This window comes from Odocoileus virginianus, chromosome 33 (assembly GCF_023699985.2).
Source record: "Odocoileus virginianus isolate 20LAN1187 ecotype Illinois chromosome 33, Ovbor_1.2, whole genome shotgun sequence".
NCBI lineage: Eukaryota > Metazoa > Chordata > Mammalia > Artiodactyla > Cervidae > Odocoileus > Odocoileus virginianus.
This window is the reverse complement of record NC_069706.1, coordinates 25,282,619-25,302,951: the sequence shown is the minus strand read 5'-3', so window position 1 is coordinate 25,302,951 and position 20,333 is coordinate 25,282,619. Positions and strand designations below refer to the sequence as shown.

Sequence of the window (20,333 nt, the reverse complement as noted above, 5' to 3'; positions counted from 1 at the left end):
TCCCAGTTGCCAGCCCAAGGAAAGGCTGCGGGCAAGGGTGTGTGTCCTCTCCCATGCAGGTGTCTCCCTAAACAAGCCATCTCCCTGGGAGCCAGCACCAGACCCTCAACTTGACTTTATTCCAATAATTTAATAGAAAATTAAAATAATAAATAATATGAAACAAATTGGGAAGACGCTGAGCTGGTGCAGGCCCAGGCCAGCCTAGTATTAAGGAAGTAGGGAGGGTGGCGGGGAGGAGGAGGGAGCGAACAACCCTGCACAACGGTGAGGAGGCGGCTCAGAACGCGGTGGGTGTTATTACGGGCTGGCTTGACACTTTGGCGTGTACGATGTACTAAAAAAAGAGAAAGGGAATTCTAAATCCTTCTAAACCAGCTGGTGAGGGGAGAGGGCAGGACAAGGATGGGGATGAAGGAACAAACGTAGGCCTTCGGAAGGCTTCTGAGGGGAGGGGCTGGAATGTACCGTGTGGTTAGCAATGAGGTGGGAATGGATGGAAAAGGGCCAAAGTGAACTGTACCATGTGATGAAGGGATGGAAGGGAGACCCACGACTTGGCCAGCAAAGCCGGGGCAAAGATCTGGGAAGGGGAGGAGGAAAAGAGAGAGGGACTCAAGTCCCAGTGGCTAGAGGAAAATTCAGGGCAAAACTCAGTCCTTGAAGACAATCTGTTGGCCATGAGGACGCTCATCGTGGGTGATGTGGCGCCGGACGTGGATCCTGCGGACACGGTGCTCTCGGTTCTCCTCATCCTCCCCTCGGCCAGCCCCACCACCTCCAGCTGCACCCCCTGTGGCCTCCAGAAGGGCTGGGTCTGGGCCTCGGGGAGTCTCGTAGATCAGGATGTTCAGGGTCTCCTCAAAGATCCGGGCCTCTGGGAATTCCACCTGCAAAAGTCCAGCAACCCCCAGCTCCCTTTCTGGCCCGACTATACAGCCATCCCCTCCCCCAGGCTGCTCCTGCATTGGCAGGCCTCCTAGCCTCTACAGTCGCCTAGCCTCCACAGTCACAGGTTCCTTGAGCCTGGACTGTCCTCTTTGCAATGTCTTTACTCAGCAAAGTCATGCTTATGCTGTGAAGTCCAGCTCTGAAGTCAGGCAGAGTTATTTGCTTTGTCCTTTGTTGCCAGGTCTCTTGGTATTTTTTTTTTTTCATTTGACAAATATTTACTGAGTGACTGCACAGTACCAGGCATTATTCTAGGCACTGGGGAATATAGCAGTGAATAAAACAGGCAAACTTCCTGTCTGCAGGAAGTTTACATTCTAGGATGAGGACCCAGACATACATGTAATAAGACATAAAGTGTCAGATGATGACAAATGTTATGGAAAAGGGGAGGAATGTTACAACTTTAAAGACAGAGCTCAGAGAAGGCCTCACTGAGGTGACATTTGACCAACAGCCAAAGGAAAGGAGGGAAGGAACCAGACAGAGAACTAGAGAAAGATCAGTCTGAGAAGAGAACAGCAAATGTAAGAATTCTGGGGCAGGAGTGTGCTCAGTGTATCTTTAGATCAGCATCAAGGCCAAAGCAATGAGGCAGAGTGAAGAATAGTAGAAAGGGAAGAAGAGGTGGTTAAGGGTTCCCTTTGTGTGACTCGGAGGGATATAAACAAAACTTTAACGAGCTGCATTCTCATTACTGGTTTATCTTCCTGTCTTCCCAACTACAGAGGAAGCTACTTGGAAATTGGATTATTCATTCCTTCATGCATTCAATAAATGTTTCCTAGCTTCTGTAAGTGTGATGAAAGCCTGGCTAGTGCTAGAGATAGCGGAAAAAAGATACAGCTCTGCTCTCAAGAAGTTAACCCCTTGCTGCTGAAGTAAACACCTTCCACAACCCCATCCCCAGCAGACTATAATCAGTGCTGTGTTTAGCTGTGAGGGGGGTAGGATCAACTTTTCTGGGGTGGTTGTCTTGAAAATTCATGAGCTAAGTTGTCCTAAAGAAAGTGATGCTTGGCTTAGGTCTAAAGATTAAGCACAAGTTCACTAAAAGCAGACAGGAATGAGGAAATATAATCCTAAGAGGGAACGGTGAGTGCAAAGGCAGCAAGGTGTGAACAGCACTGGGTGCTTAGAGACTTCCAAGATCTCCTGTGTACCTGAGGCACACCCTTCTTGTCAAGGTCAGAGGGACCAGCGTGATAAGATCTCCAGGGACAGATGTCATGACAGAGGGCTTGTTCTTTACTCAGCATCTCATTTACCTTGGTTTTAAGCCTCTTGCAGTGCTTAGAAAGTCTCTGATGATGGTTGCCATGGTAATAACTCAAGGTTTATGCTCTCAGTGTGTTCCAAACACTTGAAGTTTTAAGAACCTACTCTGGGTCATTAGATCCTTCTGAGAATCTAATGACAGGTACAGTCCTTCTACACAGAAAAATGCACACACAAAACCCAAAACCACATATTCTTTAAAGGTAGCCTTGAAACCCAACTGGCCTATAATAAGAATCCCATTCTAATCCAACACCCTCCTTTCAGAGGTAGAGAAGCAGAGACCCACAGAAAGTTAAGATGACTTGCCCAAGGTTACAGAGCTAAGACCCCATAACTTGAAACTCCAACTCCTGACTCCCACTGATGGACTTCCCAGGCTTGACTGGATGAGCTGCCTCTGTCCAGGGTGCTGATCCTGCCCACCGCCACAGCCCTCCCTGACCAGGCCCCAAACCCCATCTGACCTTGGTCTGCTTCTTCTCCGTGGCATAGACAATGGAGGTGCAGCACACCTCGGCGATTTTGCGGCCCTGCCCGTAGAAAGACCAGCAGCAGATCTCGTCCCCCAGAACATCCTTGAGGAAAAGCAGCCGCCCGTGGAAGCGCAGGGCCAGTTTGTCAAACAGCTCGATGTTCTTAAGTAGGTTGTCATCTGAAGTGCTAAGGACCGGGGGGCGAGGAAGCCTCAGCACGATGGGCTTCCTTCCCTCTGTTCTGCAACCCACCCCCCTACCCCAGCTTCAGGGGCCCTGAGACCCAGCACTCTAGTCCTGCCTAGGAGGTTGGTGCCCAGCAGGCCTTGGAAAGGAAGCATTTGTTCAGCAAGTTTCAGTACAGCAGAGGGATCTACCCGTGCAGGTTCCGGAGGCAAGTCGCCTCACCAGACATCCTTGCCCCACCCCTTTTTAACCGAGTGACACTGAGCAAATTACTTCACCTCTTGCTGCCTCAATTGCCTCATCTGTAAAATCGAGATCACAACAACTACTTCCAACAACTGTGAGGTTCGTGTGAGTAAATATATGTAAAGCGCTTAGAGCCATGCCTCTTATAAAGCAAGCACTTAGGAAATGCTAGTCATTATCATCTAATCCTCATTGGGACCCCAGTTTACTGATAAAACTGAAGCTCAAAAAAACCCCCCAAACCTGAAGCTCACAACTGAAAATGACCTCTCCAAAGTCCCCAGGGGTAAGTGGCAAAGCTGGAATTTGCATCCAGGCAGGATTCTTTCCACACCCAGTGTGGCCATAACCCTCCCCGTGGGTTATGCTGGAGCCCAGGGTTCCACCCACTGCACTTCCCCACCTCCGAGGGGGTCACCTGGTGTAGGAGTACTTGTTGTTACTGCGGTTGTGCAGGAGCTTCACCACGGGCTGTTGGGGAAAAGAGGGCGGAGAAAGGTGGGGGTCAGGCTGCCGGGACAGGTGCCCAGCCTCCACCCTACAGGGCTCAGGGGCCTCACCTTGGAGGTGCTAGCCAGGAGCTGCTGCTCCTCCCGGGGAGATGTCACCGTGGGGATGAGGCACAGCGGGGACACGTTCTCCCTTTTTTGCTGGAGAAGAAGTGCAAGGTGATTAACAGCACAACCAAAGGTCACTTACTCCCCTGCCTAAGAGCCTTCCAACACTGCTTGTTGCCTCTGGGAGAAAAATCCAGACTCCTCAGTGGTCCACGTGGGGACTCTCTGACCTCGGTTCTGCCACTTTCCCCTGCCTGCTGGGCTGAGCCCCGCCTGCTCCTTCCTGCATCCAGCTTCTGCCCCCTGGGCCCTTTGCTGCTGCCACTGCCAGCAATGGCCAGCACTCGGTTGTCTGTATGGCTGGCCCCTTCATGCCATTCGGATATCGATGCAATTAGTGCCCCTAGGAGGGTACCAGTCCTCCTCCCTAGGCTCCCTGGCTAAGCAGCCACCTCTACTTCTTCCTTTTCACACTCTCCATTCCCTTTCTTCATGGCACTCAGGTCCTCACATTTTCTCGTTTTGTGGTATATTTGCTCAGAGTCTCTTTCTAGAGAATAAGCACCTAGTACACAGTAGATGCTCAATAAATATCTGGCGAATGAATGAACTGGACTGGGTGGGAGGTTGGAGGGAGAACTAGAACCAGACACAGAGGTTTCTTTCCTCTTCTCTGCCTTTGAGAATTCTCATGCTGAAAACCCCTCTCACCTCCCCCAACTGAAAAACCAGACATGCAATTCTAATAAAAATTCCAGAGTTTTTTTTAGAAACACCTAAGACTTTTACTAAAATTAATATGGGAGAACAATCCTACTCTTACTTAGGTCAATTTTTAAAAAGAGTCAAGAAAGAGGAGATTGACCCTCCCAGATATTAAAATACCTTACAAAGCCACAATAATGAAAACAGTGTAGGTCTTGTGTGGAAACAAACAAAAACAATGAAATACAATAGAGAGCTTGGAAACAGACTGATATATCTATATATATGTAAAATGAAAACTGATATTTATAGAGAACATCACAAATCAGTGAGGGCAAGTGTGTATTAGTTATTGCTATGTAACAAATTGCTCCAAAACGGAACAGCTTAAATCAACAACAAATACTTATTATCCATTTCTGTGGGTCAGGAATTCAGGATTGCTTAGCTGAATGCTTTTGGCACAGGGTCTCTCATGAGGGTGCAGTCAAGTCAGCTGGGGTTGCAGTAAACTGAGGCTGTCTTCGTCTGGAGGATTTGTTTTTGAGAAAGCTAATTCATATGGCTGGCAAGTTCATGCTGGCTATTGGCAGGAAATATTTGATCCCTGTCTTTTGTATCTCTGTGATGGGTTACTTGAGTGTCCTCACAATATGGCTGCTGGCTTCTCCAGAGCAAATAACCCAAGAGAGAGGAAAGTAGAGGCCTTTTTTTTAAAAATATTTATCTGGCTGCATTGGTCTTAGTAGCACACATGGGATCTTTCTTTCTGGCACACAGGCTCAGGAGCTGTGGCATTTGGGCTCAGTAGTTGCCCCGCAGCATGTGGGATCTTAGTTCCCTGACCAGGGATTGAACCTGTGTTCCCTGCATTCCAAGGCGGATTCTTAACCACTGGACCACCAGAGAAGTCCCCTCACAGTCTTTTATGATCTAGTTTTGTTATCCCTATTCAATGTGGAAGGGAACAACACAAGGGAATGAATGCTAGGGAATAAGAATCACTGAGGATTGCCTTGGAGGATGACTCCACAATCTATCTTTTGGCCCCCATTGATTCAAATCCCTCCCATATGCAAAGCATACTCACCACCTCTTCCTAAGATTCCCCCAAAGTCCCATTCCATTACAGCGCTGATGGACAGAAGCTGGTGATTCTTCTCTATGGCTCTTGGCTCTGACCTGAGTCATCCTTCCTCTTCCATGAAAGACAATCCATGTTTGCAGCTCCATAGTTTGTTAATTTTTTTTAAAACTTTTTATTGTATATTGGAGTATAGGCAATTAACAATGTTGTGATCATTTCAGTGCAGCTCCATAGTTTCTTTAGCCTGCTTTTTGCCTGTACAACTTTTGGAGGTCCAAAGGTTTCTTTTCCTCTTGTATTGTCTCTGTCCCTTTAAGTCTAAGCTGGCAGTGTTTCTGCCAATATAATTCCCTTAAAACTTAATGGGTGTCTTGTGACTCACTGGAAAAGACCCTGATGCTGGGAAAGACTGAAGATAGGAGGAGAAGCGGACAACAGAGGACGAGATGACTGAATGGCATCACTAACTCGATGGACATGAGTTTGAGCAAGCTCTGGGAGTTGGTGATGGACAGGAAAGCCTGGTGTGCTGCAGTCCATGAGGTCGCAGAGTCGGACACGACTGAGCGACCTAATTGAACTGTGAGTCCGGGGTTCAGTTCATTAGACAAAAACCACACCCACACAACTTCTCTACTTTGAGCTTATGCTGAGACTGCTGCCTGACAATAGCTTTAAGCATCTTAGAAGAGCTATCATTTGACTGAATGAGTCTGAGGCATCTTCTTGGATATTCTGAGGTCTTAACAAAGGATTTTACAATCGCATCCTCAGCTTCATCTTTAGACCATATCATACTGAGAATGTCCTGTATGTTTTCTTTGCTTGGAAGCCATTTGTTAATTTTAATATCAGTTGTTATTTGAAAGGCTGGGAATGTTCAAGCATCCCCCCACCCCCAAATTACTGGCTCCTTTGTGTTCAATTCTTTTTCCTGTTGCTTACCCTCTCTTGTTTTAGTATAAGCAACAAGAAACCTGTGGTGCCTAACATTCTGTCTGGAAATTTCTTTGCTAGATCACCCAGTTCATTAGGTATGTTTTCTACTTTCTATTAATATATTACTATCAGAGACAGTGTTGCTACTTCTGCCACTATATAACAAGGATCCCCTTTCCACCACTTTCCAGGAAACACATGTCACACTGCAGCCTCCTCAGACTTCTATGAATACTCTAAAGCTTTTTAGGGTTTTCTTAATACTCTTCTCAAAGTCCTTCCAACTTCTGCCCACTCTGCAGTTCTAAAGCCACTCCCACATTTTAGGTTTTGTTTTGGCAGAATTGCATTCCAGATACCACAATCTGTTATCTGTTACTGGGTAATAAATTAGTACAAACTTAGCGGCTTAAAACAATAAACATTTATTATCTCACACAGTTTCTGTGGGTCGGGAACTTGAGCTCGGCTTAGTTAGGTAGTCCTGGCCCAGGGTCTCTCGCAAAGTTTGAGTCCATGCGTTGACCAGGGTTGTAGTTATCTAAAGACTTGAATGGGCCTAGAGGATCCAGTTCTGGGATAGTTCACCCATTTGGCTGAGAGTTTGTGCTGGCCATGAGCAGGAGGCTTCAGTTCCTCACCAAGTGGACATCTCCCTAGTGCTGCTTGAGTATGCTCACATGGCATCTGGCTTCCCCACAGTGAGTGATCTGAGAGAGGCAGAAGCTGCTATGTCTTTTATGACCTAGCTTTAGAAGTCATACACTATCACCTCTGCAGTCTCCTACTGGTTATACAGGTTAGTCCTATCCAATGTGGGAAGGGGCTGATTATTCAGGTACCTGAATAAAAGCAAGAGGCAAAAAAAAAAAAAAAAAAAACTGCTGGTGGCTCTCTTGGACACTGGATACCACAGATTGTGAAGTAGATGGCACTGTCCCCTCCACAGAGGACAAAAAAGTTAAATCCCTTCATAATTCACATTACAACAGTGAATTCTGTATACAAAAGATAAAATTATAAAGCTAATAAAAAAATACAGAATAAACTTAAACAAGATCCCAATCTTGTGGGGGGGGGAGGAATTTGAATATATTAAATTCAAGAGTCTCTCCAGTTGACAATGAAAAGTATGATTTTATAAATAATTCCATGTAATGTTGAAGGAATTATAATTATTCTACAACACTAATGAAATTATTGATTCTGGTGAGAATTGACAATTGACATGTGGTTGATAGATAACTGCCATTCATAAAGTACCTAAATTACTTTATAGTTGGCAACAAAGGAATGGAACTACAATGAAGGATCAAACCATCACCACTTGAATCTAGTGGCCAATTCTGAGCATCAATAATGATGGATCATATTATCAATACTATATGTCTTGATATAACACAGTGTGAAATATGTAACATTACTTTAAATGTTTTCTAATCAAAATTTTTCATATCAAGCCTTTGAATCTACCATCTAGTTTAGAGAAACTCAAGAGAGGGTGAGGGTTAACAAACCAAATCAGGCAAATTTGGAAAGTAGGTCATTGTGCAGGACAACTGGTGGTCTGTATTATGAGAAAAATAGAACTGCTTTGGGTTGGAAAAATAACATAATAACCAGATGTAATGCAAGGATCTGGACTGGACTGGTTTAGATGTGAACCAGCTATGACAGACATTTCTGGAACAAATGGAGAAATTTGTACATGCCCTTGATGTTAGATAAAATTTCACTGACATGGAAAGATGGCAATTATTAACAAACAAACAAAAAAAGCAGATTACAAAGCAGTACATACACCATAATCATATTTTGGCAAACACACTCACACAGGAAAAGACCCAGAAGAGTATTTGGTGCTTTTATTTCTTCAATTATCTGTGTTTTCTAAATTTCTATAATACTTATATACACTTTAAAAATAATAAATGGTTATGTATACTTTTTTTAAACTTAACAATTTCTGTTCGACAACAGATGCCACAGATAGATGACATTCTAAGTGAAATGATTGGCAACATCTAAAACTGACTAGAAATTATTATCTGAAACAGATTTTCTCAACTGGGGTTACTTATTGAATAACAAAACCCAGAAAATAATCTGAGTAACTATTTTATCAACTCTTCTGAAAATGTCTGATAAATAGTACCATTCTATATGCACAGAAGTTAACTTATTATGTAAAGTATATGTCCTAGAATAATAGGGCTTAATTCTGTCTAGGAACTAAACTATGTAAGAATCTCCAGCAAAGCAACAAGAGAAAGGAAATTCAATAGAAAATTTGGTAAAGAATATGACTTGGCAACTCACAGGAGGGGAAACCAAAAACGCTAGTGAGTATATGAAAAGATGCTTAATCTAATTAGTATCAGAAGCATGCAAATTAAAATTAGATCACTCTATACCAAACAGATGGACAAAATTTGAATGCTAGGTGATGCTATGAGTTGTTGAAGATATGCAGAAATGGGATTCCTTATGCATTGCTCATCAACAATATAAAGTGCTACAGCCATTCGGGAGAGTAATCAGATGATACTTGCTGAAATTCATCTGCATGTGTCCTGTGGCCCAGCAAATCCAATCCCAATGATAATCATGCGAAACATTGGTCCGGGACCCATGAGGGCACAGGTACAAAGATGCTCATTGTGGCATCATTTGTGGGGGCAGGAAGCAGGAGGCAATCTAAGTCTCCAAACTCAGGGGAATGTATAAACGAAATATTACGAATGCACATCAGATTCCTGTGCAGCAGTTAGAAGCAAAGAACTAAACATATGTACAGCAGCATGAACAGAACTTGGAAAAAGTGCTGAATTAAGAAATAGAACACACAATCCATAGCTCAAAGGCATTTATGGAAATTTAAAATGCTTATGTATACAAAGCAACACTTTATAGTTTTTCAAGGGTCCAAACATAATCCAAGCAAACATATTAAAATGTTAGAACTGGAGGGGTACCTATGAAGACAAGGGAAGTGGGCAGGGTATCGGGGATGAAGGAAAAATGAAAAGTGAAAAGATCTGCAGAGACTAAAAATGTTTAAGTGCACACATGAGAAGTATGATGAACTCAATACTCTGTACCTGAATCTCCATACAAATACGCATATTCTAGCTGAGTGGGTTGGGGATGGGAACAGCCTTGAGAAAACTTTGAAAGGCGGCAGCTGGAGCACAGAAGAAAAAGTACTGTACTTGGGAGTCAGATAAACTGGGGTTGACTTGGAGCTCTGCTGCTTAAACAGTTCTGTGACCCTGGATGTATCCCCAGCTTCCCTCATGTTTCTTTTTATGTCAAACAAATGTACAAGGAGGTAACAGACCCTAATCACAGTGGATATGAGATAACAATAGATACATGTAAAGCTACCAAACAGGAATGCACTTCCAAAATCATCTAGTTTTAATGTTTTTCTAACTGCAAGTGGTAACTCATGATGGGCCATGAAATAAATTTAATGGTCCCAAATAGCATTAGAAAGAAAGAAAACATAATATATCAGAGTGTATTTCACTAAAAGTATCATTTTATAGAACTCTTACTTCAATTATATAAGTGAGTGAAAGTTGCTCAGTCGTGTCTGACTCTTGGCAACCCCATGGACTATACAGTCCATGGAATTCTCCAGGCCAGAATACTGGAGTGGGTAGCCCTTCCCTTCTCCAGGGGATCTTCCCAACCCAGGGATCGAATCCAAGTCTCCTGCATTGCAGGCGGATTCTTTACCAGCTGAGCCACCTGGTAAGCCCTTGGTTATACAAAGATGAATATAAAAAATGCATTTTTCTCTATGAGATACAGACAAAAAGCTTGAAAAACAAACACAGCTATTGCCCAAAAGAATTTTATATTTTTGGATTTCAAGGACCAACAAGTATTCCCCAAGACAACAGAAAGTTGTTCATAGTTGCCACTTTTTAATATATAAAGGGCATCAAAAAAGAAACTCTTATAAGTTATTAATATTATATCATAAAAGGACACTTTTAACATTGTAAAAATAGAACAGAATAAAAGGCTTTCTGTGAAACTCACTACATCACACATATTTTTCTCATTTCCCTATCTTCTGGAACATGAGAACAGAATGCCAGAGGTAGGAACTGACTCACTCAAGGTCACTCAGTCAGCAGTGGGGGAGGTGACATTAACCCATATCTCCTGGCTGTACTTTCCAACCTCTTTTCCTCAGAATTCTAAGAGATCCCCAGAAGAGAAGCCCAGCAGATGGGGCTCTGGAACCCCCAACCCTGTTTTATCGGGAGGGGCTGCTTCCACGGTATTTCATTGCTAGAAAAAAAAGTTACTTAAAGTCATGAAGTGATGGAATGCTGCCTCCCAGGTTAGGACCAGATCATGGAGGTCATTATGTTACAATTTAAATTTAGAATTTTTTTTAACTTAGTGGGACAAGGGCATTACTTGGGATTGCTGAGCAAAAGAGAGAATAAATTGGGATTGTGTTTAAGGATCATTATTCCTGTGGCAGTGTAACAGTTGGACTGGCTGGGTAGAAACAGCAAGAAGCAGAGAAAGAAGTCATTGAACCAACGCAGCAGTCTTGGCATGAGGTGGTGGTGGGAGAGCAGAAATGCAGAGGACCCCCGAAATAGCTGGGGTCACGGCCTGTCAGAGTCAGGCCAGAGGCAACATTCCAGTCACTGCGCCATATCTCCTTTTGCTTTTCTTTAATATCTTAATGGCTAACTGCTTGGGCAGCTCTCCCAGAGACATAGGCATCAGGATGGGACTCAGGAGGTGGGGAAGGGACGCTCACCTGCAGTGCCAGTTGGCAGTCCTCAATCAGTCCCTGCACCAGGTAGTAGCGGGCTTCTCCCAGCAGCTCCCCCAGCTCTCTGGTGCTCTCAGGCAGAGGCACAGACCCGTCCCGCAGGTAGTTGAGAATTGTACCAAAATGGCGGCCGCTCCGGTCAATTAGCACCCAACCTGGTGGGATGGGGAGAGGCAGGAGAAAGGATGGCTTTGCTGAAGGCCACAGAGCTACTACATTTATGAAAAAAGGATTCCAAAGCCACAAATCTGAATACCAATCTGTCTCAGGCCTCTGCCATGTCCAAGAAAATCCCTTTAAAATATCTCTAGTGAGTTCTCCCATGGGCCTTTTATTTATTTTTTAAACACATTCAGCCACAGAGAATCAATTCCCTCCAAAGTCTGGTCTACACTGAGAAGGTTCTCATCATGAGAAAGTACCTACAGATGACCTTATCAAGAAATCCCTAAAAAAAGAAACCCCTAACCTCTTGTGCTAACTCTGACCACCCTATTGAGAATGTCTACCCCACCCACCAGTTCATTACTTTATAAACTTCACAGAACTTATTTTTATCTGAAATCACATGCTTTGCTCTCGTTTTCGTATGTTTGGTTATTCTTCCCTACCCACCCCCACAAACTATTTCTAACACTAACTGGCATTTACAAATACTTATTCAATAAAAAAATTATTCACCTTCAGGCATATGAAGGCTGAGCGATACCGCCCCAATTTTTATTTGCCGGCTTTCATAATTCTTAACCCCTTCTGAATTCTTAACCCCTTCTGAATCATCTCCCCCCCACCCCCCCATCAAACTTTAAAGTTCCACTTGGGCATATGGGGGCGGAGTTGAATGCAACACTTCCAGAGGGTAAGGTTCACCTGGTGAGGAGAACTGTCCACTCTCCATTCTGGCGTCCCTGGCAAAGCAAAAGCAGCCCCCTCCTTCTACAGTCTGTATAGATAGATTCCTAGAGTGTACAAGGACCTGCGTCAGGGGAACAGAGACAGACAAAATCCTCTAAACTCCGGGATGGTTGTTGGCAGCGTTGAGGAAGAGAGCGGAACAAAAGGCTCGGTGAGTGGAAGAAACTGATGAAAAGTTGCCTGGAAGGATGCTATTGCCAGCATGGCGGGATCCCAAGTCTTTTGAGCTTAGGGGTGAAGGGTGGGAGTGTCGGTGAGACGCAGTAATGAACATTCTCAGCTGACATGTTTAATCACTTACCACTGTGCCTGGCAGAATAGCTGGAGGGGCGGGGGATGGCGGGTGGTCCATGAATGTTGGTTACTACTGCTGGGGGTAAAGACCGGGGAAGGAGTGAGATAATGAATGAGAAAAGGGAGATGAGATGGGATGTGGGCACCGGAGGAGGTGAGAACGAGCTGACTGGACGGTAGGAGAGAAGGGGCATGAGGAGACTGGGCGACGACAGACTAGGGGAAAGGGAGGCGGGATCTGGAGGATGCAGGAGAGTAAGCAGGGCGGCTCGCGTACCTCCGGCGTCAGTGAGCACCTCCGCGCGGCCGCTGAACATGGCCTTGAGCCTGGAGTCCTGTCCGGTGAGGGTGCGCAGCGTGGTGTAGTGTAACGAGCCGCCCACGTTCAGCTTCACGTACTTGCTGTTCGTGGTCAGTGGCTTGAGACCGTAGGCGACGGAGCCAGGCTCGAGACCCGAGGGCTTAGCGACCTCCAGGGACGGCGCCTCGGCTGCCGCCGGGCCCGAGGCCTCGGCTGACATGCCTGGTGGTGGCGGCGGGCAGCGACCTTAGGTTCTCTTCGCGCTCCCTGGCCGCTCCAGAGACCCGAGACTTGAGCCCTCGGGCCGGACCGGTGGCCAGCACGCCCCTACGCCGCCGCTATTCAGCGACACTGGCCTTCTGTCCCATCGCGCCGGTACCTCCCGGAAGCCGGGCGAGCACCTGCGCAGGCGCGTCAAGGCCCCGCCCCCGACTCCGCGGGGCCTGGAGTGCAGAGCATGCGTAGTAGCCTTGGGTCGTTGGCGGGTTAGGCTGTGGCTGAGGCGGTTGCCGCGCGACGTGCCCTCTGGTCGCCACTTTTGGGGTCCCGAAATAGGAGGCTCTTGGCCACCTGCCTGTTGAGGAAAGCGCCGTCCCCGCCGCTTGTTTCTACTCTCAGAGCGCTTCGTGGGCATAAAGGGAACACTGGTCTAGAGAGGCAGGGGATTGGTAACAGTTCGCCGCCTCCCAGCCCCGCGCATTTGACAGAGAAAAGCGCCTTGGAAGCTCTTAAAGGAGATAGAGGGGGTGGCCTCACAGAGGAGGTGGCAGTAGTGCTAGAGCAGGCAGGGTGTGAGGAGGTAAGTCGTCATGGAGGGCTTCTCTGAGGAGGTGATACTGAGCTGAAGCTCAGAAGAAGCGACCACGAGCAGGTGTGATGGGGGAGCGTTCCAGAAAGAGCCACAGGCAAATACAGAGACCCTCAGGCGTGAACTCACTGGACAAAGTTGAGAAGCAGAAAAGGTCAGGGGTGGCTGGAGCAAAGTCTTAGAATCCCAGCCGATGTCATAAGACACCCAACCCCTGAGGGAAAAAGTAAGCTGGAAACATGTTGATAAAGCGTGGTGAGAAGTGTTTTTATGGGACCCCATCTGTATTCAGTTGATGGGCTGACACCTCAGAGATTTAGCAGTCTACCTGAATGTCTAGCGGGTTGCCCGCTGGAGGGAAAATGAGAAAATTGAATAGTTTCCGCCCGGCCACCAGTTCACTGGGTGATCCTGGGTAAATCACTTTTCTCTGGGCTTATTTGGTTCCTTTTCTGCTTAGTGAGGGGTGCAAATTTAAATGCCAGGGAACAGGTAGGAATGCAAAGGAGTGGAGTGGACCAGTTACAAGGTACTAGGGAGTCCTGGGGCTGGTGGTGACCTGCAAAGTCCATGCTTTATGAGAGGACTGCCAATTCGGATTTTTCAAATGTCGCTGATGAAAAAGAGAAAAAGGTGTGGCTGGGAGCTAGTTTACACTCTTCCTTCAGAAACCTCAGTATTGCTAGGAAGGGGCCTGGCCCTATTAACTAGGCTATGGTGTTGCCCTGTTGAGCATAAATAATTTTACAGAACACCAACATCAGGCAAAGCCAGTCTCTTAGGAGTTGAAAGACCATTCCATGATCATATCTGAACCCAAAACATTGCCCAGACCACAAAAATGACCAAATACAACCCTCTCCTCCACAGCTTGAGTGACTGCTATTCCTTCATTGAGTACAGTTTTAGCCCTGATCCATTTCTTCTAATTTCTAGATAAGAATTACTAAGATGAGACTTCCCAGTGGCTAAGACTCCATGCTCCAAATGCAGGAGGACTGGGTGCAATCCCTAGTCAGGGAGCTAGATCCCACATGCTGCAACTAAGTTTGTATGCTGCAACTAGAGATTCTGCATGCTGCAGCTAAGACCTGGGGCATCCAAATAAATATTTTTAAAAATGAAAAAAACAAGACAACCAAAAAGAACTATCCCCACTTCCTGACACCATCCAACCTAGAGTAAACCTTCCCTTTTCTCAAGCCCTCCAAGAAAATCATCTAACATAAGTTCCAATCCTGAAATACCAAGTGAGTGAAAGTCACTCAGTTGTATCCAGCTCTTTGTGACCCCATGGACTGTAGCCTGCCAGGGTCCTGTGTCCATGGAATTCTCCAGCCAAGAATACTGGAGTGGGTAGCCATTCCATTCTCCAGGGGATCTTCCCAATCCAGGAATCGAACTCAGGTCTCCCACATTGCAGGCAGATTCTTTATGGTCTGAGCTACCAGGGAAGCCCAGTCCTATAATAAGCCATTTTTATTATGCACTTGCTGAGATGCCCAGCATGGGTTCCCCATGATATGTAGGCTCCCTTGTTCAACTACAGGTGTGTTCCTGATGGTCTTTGCCTGGAGGGCATTGTCAGAAATGGAGGCTCCATGGCGATTCAGCTGAAGCCCTCAGTATTGTGGACTGGGATCCTTGACTCTAGTAATAATGTGCACATCTCAGACCCGTTGTGTCTCTTAAATGTTTGAGGTGCCATCCTGCCCATGACTAGAAGGTAAGTTCTTGCTGAACTGAGCTCTGATGTTTTGTTGAGACCCTCGAGTTTGGGAATTATTTTGTTTGTTTTCCTTGGAATAAGATCCTCTTCAGGGACTTCCCTGGTGGTCCAAGTGGTTAGGATTCTGCACTGCCAATGCAGGCGGTACAGGTTCTATCCATGGTCAGGGAACTGTGATTCCACATGCCACAACTAAGACCTGGTGCAGCCCAAAAGAGAGATCCTCTTCAGTTTTTGGGTTATCCAATCAAATTTTATTTTTCCTTGGGGAATTTATTTTCTGACTTCCTACATCTGTCTGCTCCAACGGTCTCCCCATTGGATATTGTTTGTCTGTCAGAGGAAAAGTATATAGGAACAAGATGGGAATGCAGCCCTGGGTGTCTTAAGAACGTTACAAAGACTTTCTTGCACAGTGTCTGGTCGCTGAACACCATTTGTCCCTCTAAGAAGCTGGGCATGCCAACCACTTGAGGGTCAGTTAGCATGCTGGAGTGTCATTTGTTATCCCAATTAACCAGACAAATCACTTCATCAACCAAGGCCCAATAAGTTGGTCCTACAGCCGGCCCAGGGGACTGTGGCTTTTAGACCCTCAAACCAGGGTGCTTTGAATAAACTTTGCCGTAGGTTGCCATTCCAAACCATTGTAAGGAGTTCTGCCTCAGTTCTGTGTGTGTCCGAGAGAACTGCTTTGTTTCACTTCTGCCCAGAATCAGGTCATTTGCTCTGGCTTCTGATCAATGACGATTGGTCTTTGGCCAAGTTCTGGAGATACAAGTTTGCACAGCACTGTTTTATGAACTCTTGTCTCAACTAAAACTGGGCCAAATTCCTGATTCCTTCATGTTTTCTTACAGTTACATTAGCTTGTATCCTTATCTTTCTGACATAATTTCATTAGGGACCATTTAGAATTGCAGTGGCCATTTTGGGGAACTTGGGATAAGAAGAAGATTCTTTATTTGAAAGGCACAAAAAGAAAAGTAGAACAAAAAGAGAAGAGACCCTCATGAGGGGATTGTCATGTTAGTCAAAAATAGATGGTTTTGTTTAACATAGGTGATATTTCATTTCTGTACTTTGGAGATTAATAAATACTGATTTTTTAATTGTATAGCTCTATTTTCCAGCACCTAAGATATTTTTTAAAATTAGGTGGAACGTGACTCCTTTTGTGTGTATGTATTAATATATTTCAAAATCTGGGGGGGGAGGGGGCGGGATTTGCATTTAAACAGTTTCTTTTTTGGACTTAAACTATTTTATCTTTTCCTGCAGAGGGAATACAGATTAGCTTTTTTCTTTTTTTTTTTGGTAATAGTTTCATGATTGTCTGAAGTAGCTTTCTCTCATTTTTTCCTGTCCATTATTCTCTCTTGGAGAAGTTTAAAGCTTAATCAAAAAAACATTTTGTTGAGTGTGCACAATTCAGTTAAGTACAGTTAGCCTTCAAACAATATGGGTTTGATCTCCAAATATATTGGAAAAATGGAGGGGGAATTTGTAATAATTTGAAAAAATGTGTAGCCTAAAAATATCAAAAAATTAAGAAAAAGGTATATTATGAATGCATAAAATATAAATAGATGCTAGTATGTTTTGTCATTTGTTAACCATAAAATATACACAGATCAATTATAAAAAGTGAAAATTTATCAAAACTTTTATACACAAACATTTACAGACTCTTCATGGGACTATTGATTACAGCACGGCATGCAGGATCTTAAGTTTCCTGACCAGGGATGGAACCTATGCCCCCTGTGGTGGCAGCATGGAGTCCTAACCTCTAGACCACTAGAGAATTCCCTATGTTTTCATTCTTGATGTTTAGTGTTAATAGTACTCAGGCTTCCCAGGTGGTGCTAGTGGTAAAGAACTCGCCTGCCAATGTATGCCACATTTGATCCCTGGGTCAGGAAGATCCCCTGGAGAAGGGAATGACTATCCACTCCAGTATTCTTGCATGGAAAATCCCAGGGACAGAGGAGCCTGGTGGGCTACTGTCTATGGGGTTCCAAAAAGTCTAACATGACTGAGTGACTAATACACACAATATTATATTAGTAGTACATTTACTAACTACAATGTTTTGTGTAATATAAGACAGTATTGACGTAGATACTGACAGATGATTCATCATGTTAACATATGGTATCAGTGTCGACAAATACCATCAGTATCTTAAGTGTGTTTTCTCTTTCTTAATAACATTTTCTCTAGCTTACTTGATTGTAAGTATATAATACATATAACATAAAAAGTATGTTTTAATCAACTGTTTATATTATCAATAAGGCTATTAGTAGCTAAGTTTGAGGAGGGAGTCAGTTGTGCCCTAGAGGGTGGGGTTTTAAGGAGTGTTATTTCCTTAAGTTCCCTAACTCTCACATTGTTCAAGGGTCAACTATAGTAAAAAAAATGTCTGAAAGGATTGCTAAACTATATATGTTTCCTTTGTGAGCACTAAAAAGTATATTTATGTAATAGGTTTTGTATAGTTACAGGTAAGATAGAAATGGGCTGAATTCCAAGATAAAAGGAGTTTTTAACATGATCCAGTGTTTTTACATTTTAATTTGCTATATAAAAATAGGAGGGGGGGGAATAATGCCAGCATAATATTTTGGTTTATACAAGATAAGGGTTAGTTTTCTCATGATTTAAACCTTTTTACTTTTTATATTGATTTTATAAGTATCTTAAGTTTTCATATATGATTTCTTTTGAAATTTTAAAAAATACTCACCATGCTGTCCATTATATCACCAGAACTTATTTATCTTATAGTTGGAAGTTGTACCTTTTGACCACCTTCATCCACTTCCCCAACTCCGAGCTCCAGCCTCTGGCAGCCACCAGTCTGTTCTAGCTCTCTCTGTTTGAATGTTTTAGATCCCACTTATAAGTCATACAATATTGGTCTTTCTCTGTCTACCCTGGTGGCTCAGCTGGTAAAGAAACTGCCTGCAATGCGGGAGACCTGGGTTTGATCCCTAGGTTGGGAAGATGCCCTGGAGAAGGGAACAGCTCCCCATTCCAATATTCTGGCCTGGAGAATTCCACGGACTGTATAGTCCATGGGGTCACAAAGAGTAAGACACGACTGAGCGACTTTCACTTCTATGTCTGTTAGCACAAGAGTCTCGAGGTCCATTCAAGTTGTCACAAATGACAGGATTTTTTTCTTCTTTATGGCTGAAATAAATACATAAATGAATAAATATTACATTTTCTTTATTCATTCATCTGTCAGTGGACACTTAGGATGTTTCCATGTCATGGCTATTTTAACTAATGCTGCAGTGAACATAAGGGTGCAAATATCTCTTCTAGACATTGTGGTTTCATTTCCTTTTTCTGTATACCCAGAAGTGGAATTACTGGATCATAGGATATTTCTATTTTTAATTTTTTTAAGACCCTCCATACTGTTTTCCAAAGTGGCTACACCAGGTTACATTCCCACCAGTTGTGCACAGGCTTCCATTTTTTCCACATCCTCTCCAGCACTTATCTCTTGTCTTTTTGATGATAGCCGTTCCAACAGGTGTAAGGTGGTATTTCATTGTGGTTTTGATTTGTATTTCCCTGATGATTAGTGATATTGCATGCCTTTTTATGCACCTGTTGGCCATTTGTTTGTCTTCTCTGGAAAATTATCTAGTCAGATTCTCAGTCCATTTTTAAATTGGATTTTTTTTTTTTGTTATTGAGTTGTATGAGTTCTTTATGTATTTTGGATGTTAATTCCCTTATCAAATATATGATTTGCAAATATTTTCTCCTACTTCATAGGCTGCCTTTTCATTTTGTTGGTTTCCTTTGCTGTGCAGAAGCTTTTTAGTTTGATGTAGTTCTACTTGTTTATTTTTGCTTTTGTTGTCTTTGTTTTTGGTATCAAACCCAAAATATCATTGCCAAGACTCATATCAAAGAACTTACCTTGCCTCTATATTTTCTTCTGGAACTTTAATTGTGTTCTTATCTTTCGGCTCATATTTCCTAAGTAAAATGACATACATTGTTTTCTCCAGGGTACTGAGCCTCTAGTCCATTGGGAGACCTCAAACTGAGCATTCTATAGACATTTTCTAGAAGCTACTTTTACAGAAGACTGTGGGCAGCTTCTGTCCAAGATGAAAGGTCAAGATGATAACTGCACATATGAACAGATTCTGCAGAACAAGACTACTTTTTTGATTCTTGAGTACCCTTTCCCTTACCTTTTGTTCTCCTAGTAATCTTGCCTATTGTCTTTAACATCCTCTTTGACTAACTGTTTTCTTTTTTAATTTAAATATTTTAATTTATTTGCTGCATCAGGTCTTAGTTTCATCATGCAAGATCTTTCATTTTGGCACATGAATTCTCTAGTTGTAGCACAAGGGCTTAGTTCCTTGGCATGTGGGATCTTAGTTCCTCAAGCAGGGATCAAACCCATGTCCCCTGCTTTGCAAGGCAGATTGTTAACCACTGGATCACTCGGGAGGTCCCCTAAAAGTTTTCTTAATATGTCTTCCCTATTTTCATCTTGTTACTTTCGACTCTTGTGGTCTCCTTCTGCTGCTTAAGGAGAAAAAATAGTCTGGTGCATATTTTTCAGACCGTAGGTATTGCTCTGAGTTGACCTCATTCCTGGAACTGTTGCCTCCCTATCTAATACTGTTGACCAAAAATGTAATAACTTCTAACATACAATGTAGATACTCAAAACAAGTCCCTCCTGGTCTTAAGTTTTCCTCATATAATTCCAAAGTTTGGTCTTAACAAAACTTGGACTTGAATGAAATGCTTTTGCTAAGGTCATTATGCTCATGCTGGTGCTCAGTCACTTTAGTCGTGTCTGACTCTTTTCGACCCTATGAATTGTAGCCTACCAGGCTTCTCTGTCCAAGGGATTCTCCCTTATAAAATCTAGGTCATCTGGAATAGGAACTAAAGATTGGGGCTATCCTTGCTATTCTCTTCTAAGACACTCCAACTTTACTTGAAAGCACCATGTAATCCATTCAAGAAATCTGTCTACCTCAAGGGTCCCCAAATTG

General features: G+C 43.8%; 1 protein-coding gene across 1 annotated transcript; it reads right to left on the bottom strand.

The window, feature by feature from the left end:
- Positions 1-110: 110 nt before the first annotated feature.
- On the bottom strand, positions 111-13,163 carry KCTD13 (potassium channel tetramerization domain containing 13). The gene is made up of 6 exons (XM_020884623.2): positions 12,722-13,163; positions 11,221-11,390; positions 3,698-3,787; positions 3,556-3,608; positions 2,697-2,892; positions 111-890 (listed from the first exon to the last, which is right to left on the bottom strand). Exons 1-6 carry the CDS (start codon positions 12,963-12,965, stop codon positions 654-656), a joined length of 990 nt encoding a protein of 329 aa, XP_020740282.1. The 5' UTR covers positions 12,966-13,163; the 3' UTR covers positions 111-653.
- Between the last annotated feature and the right edge of the window lie 7,170 nt (positions 13,164-20,333).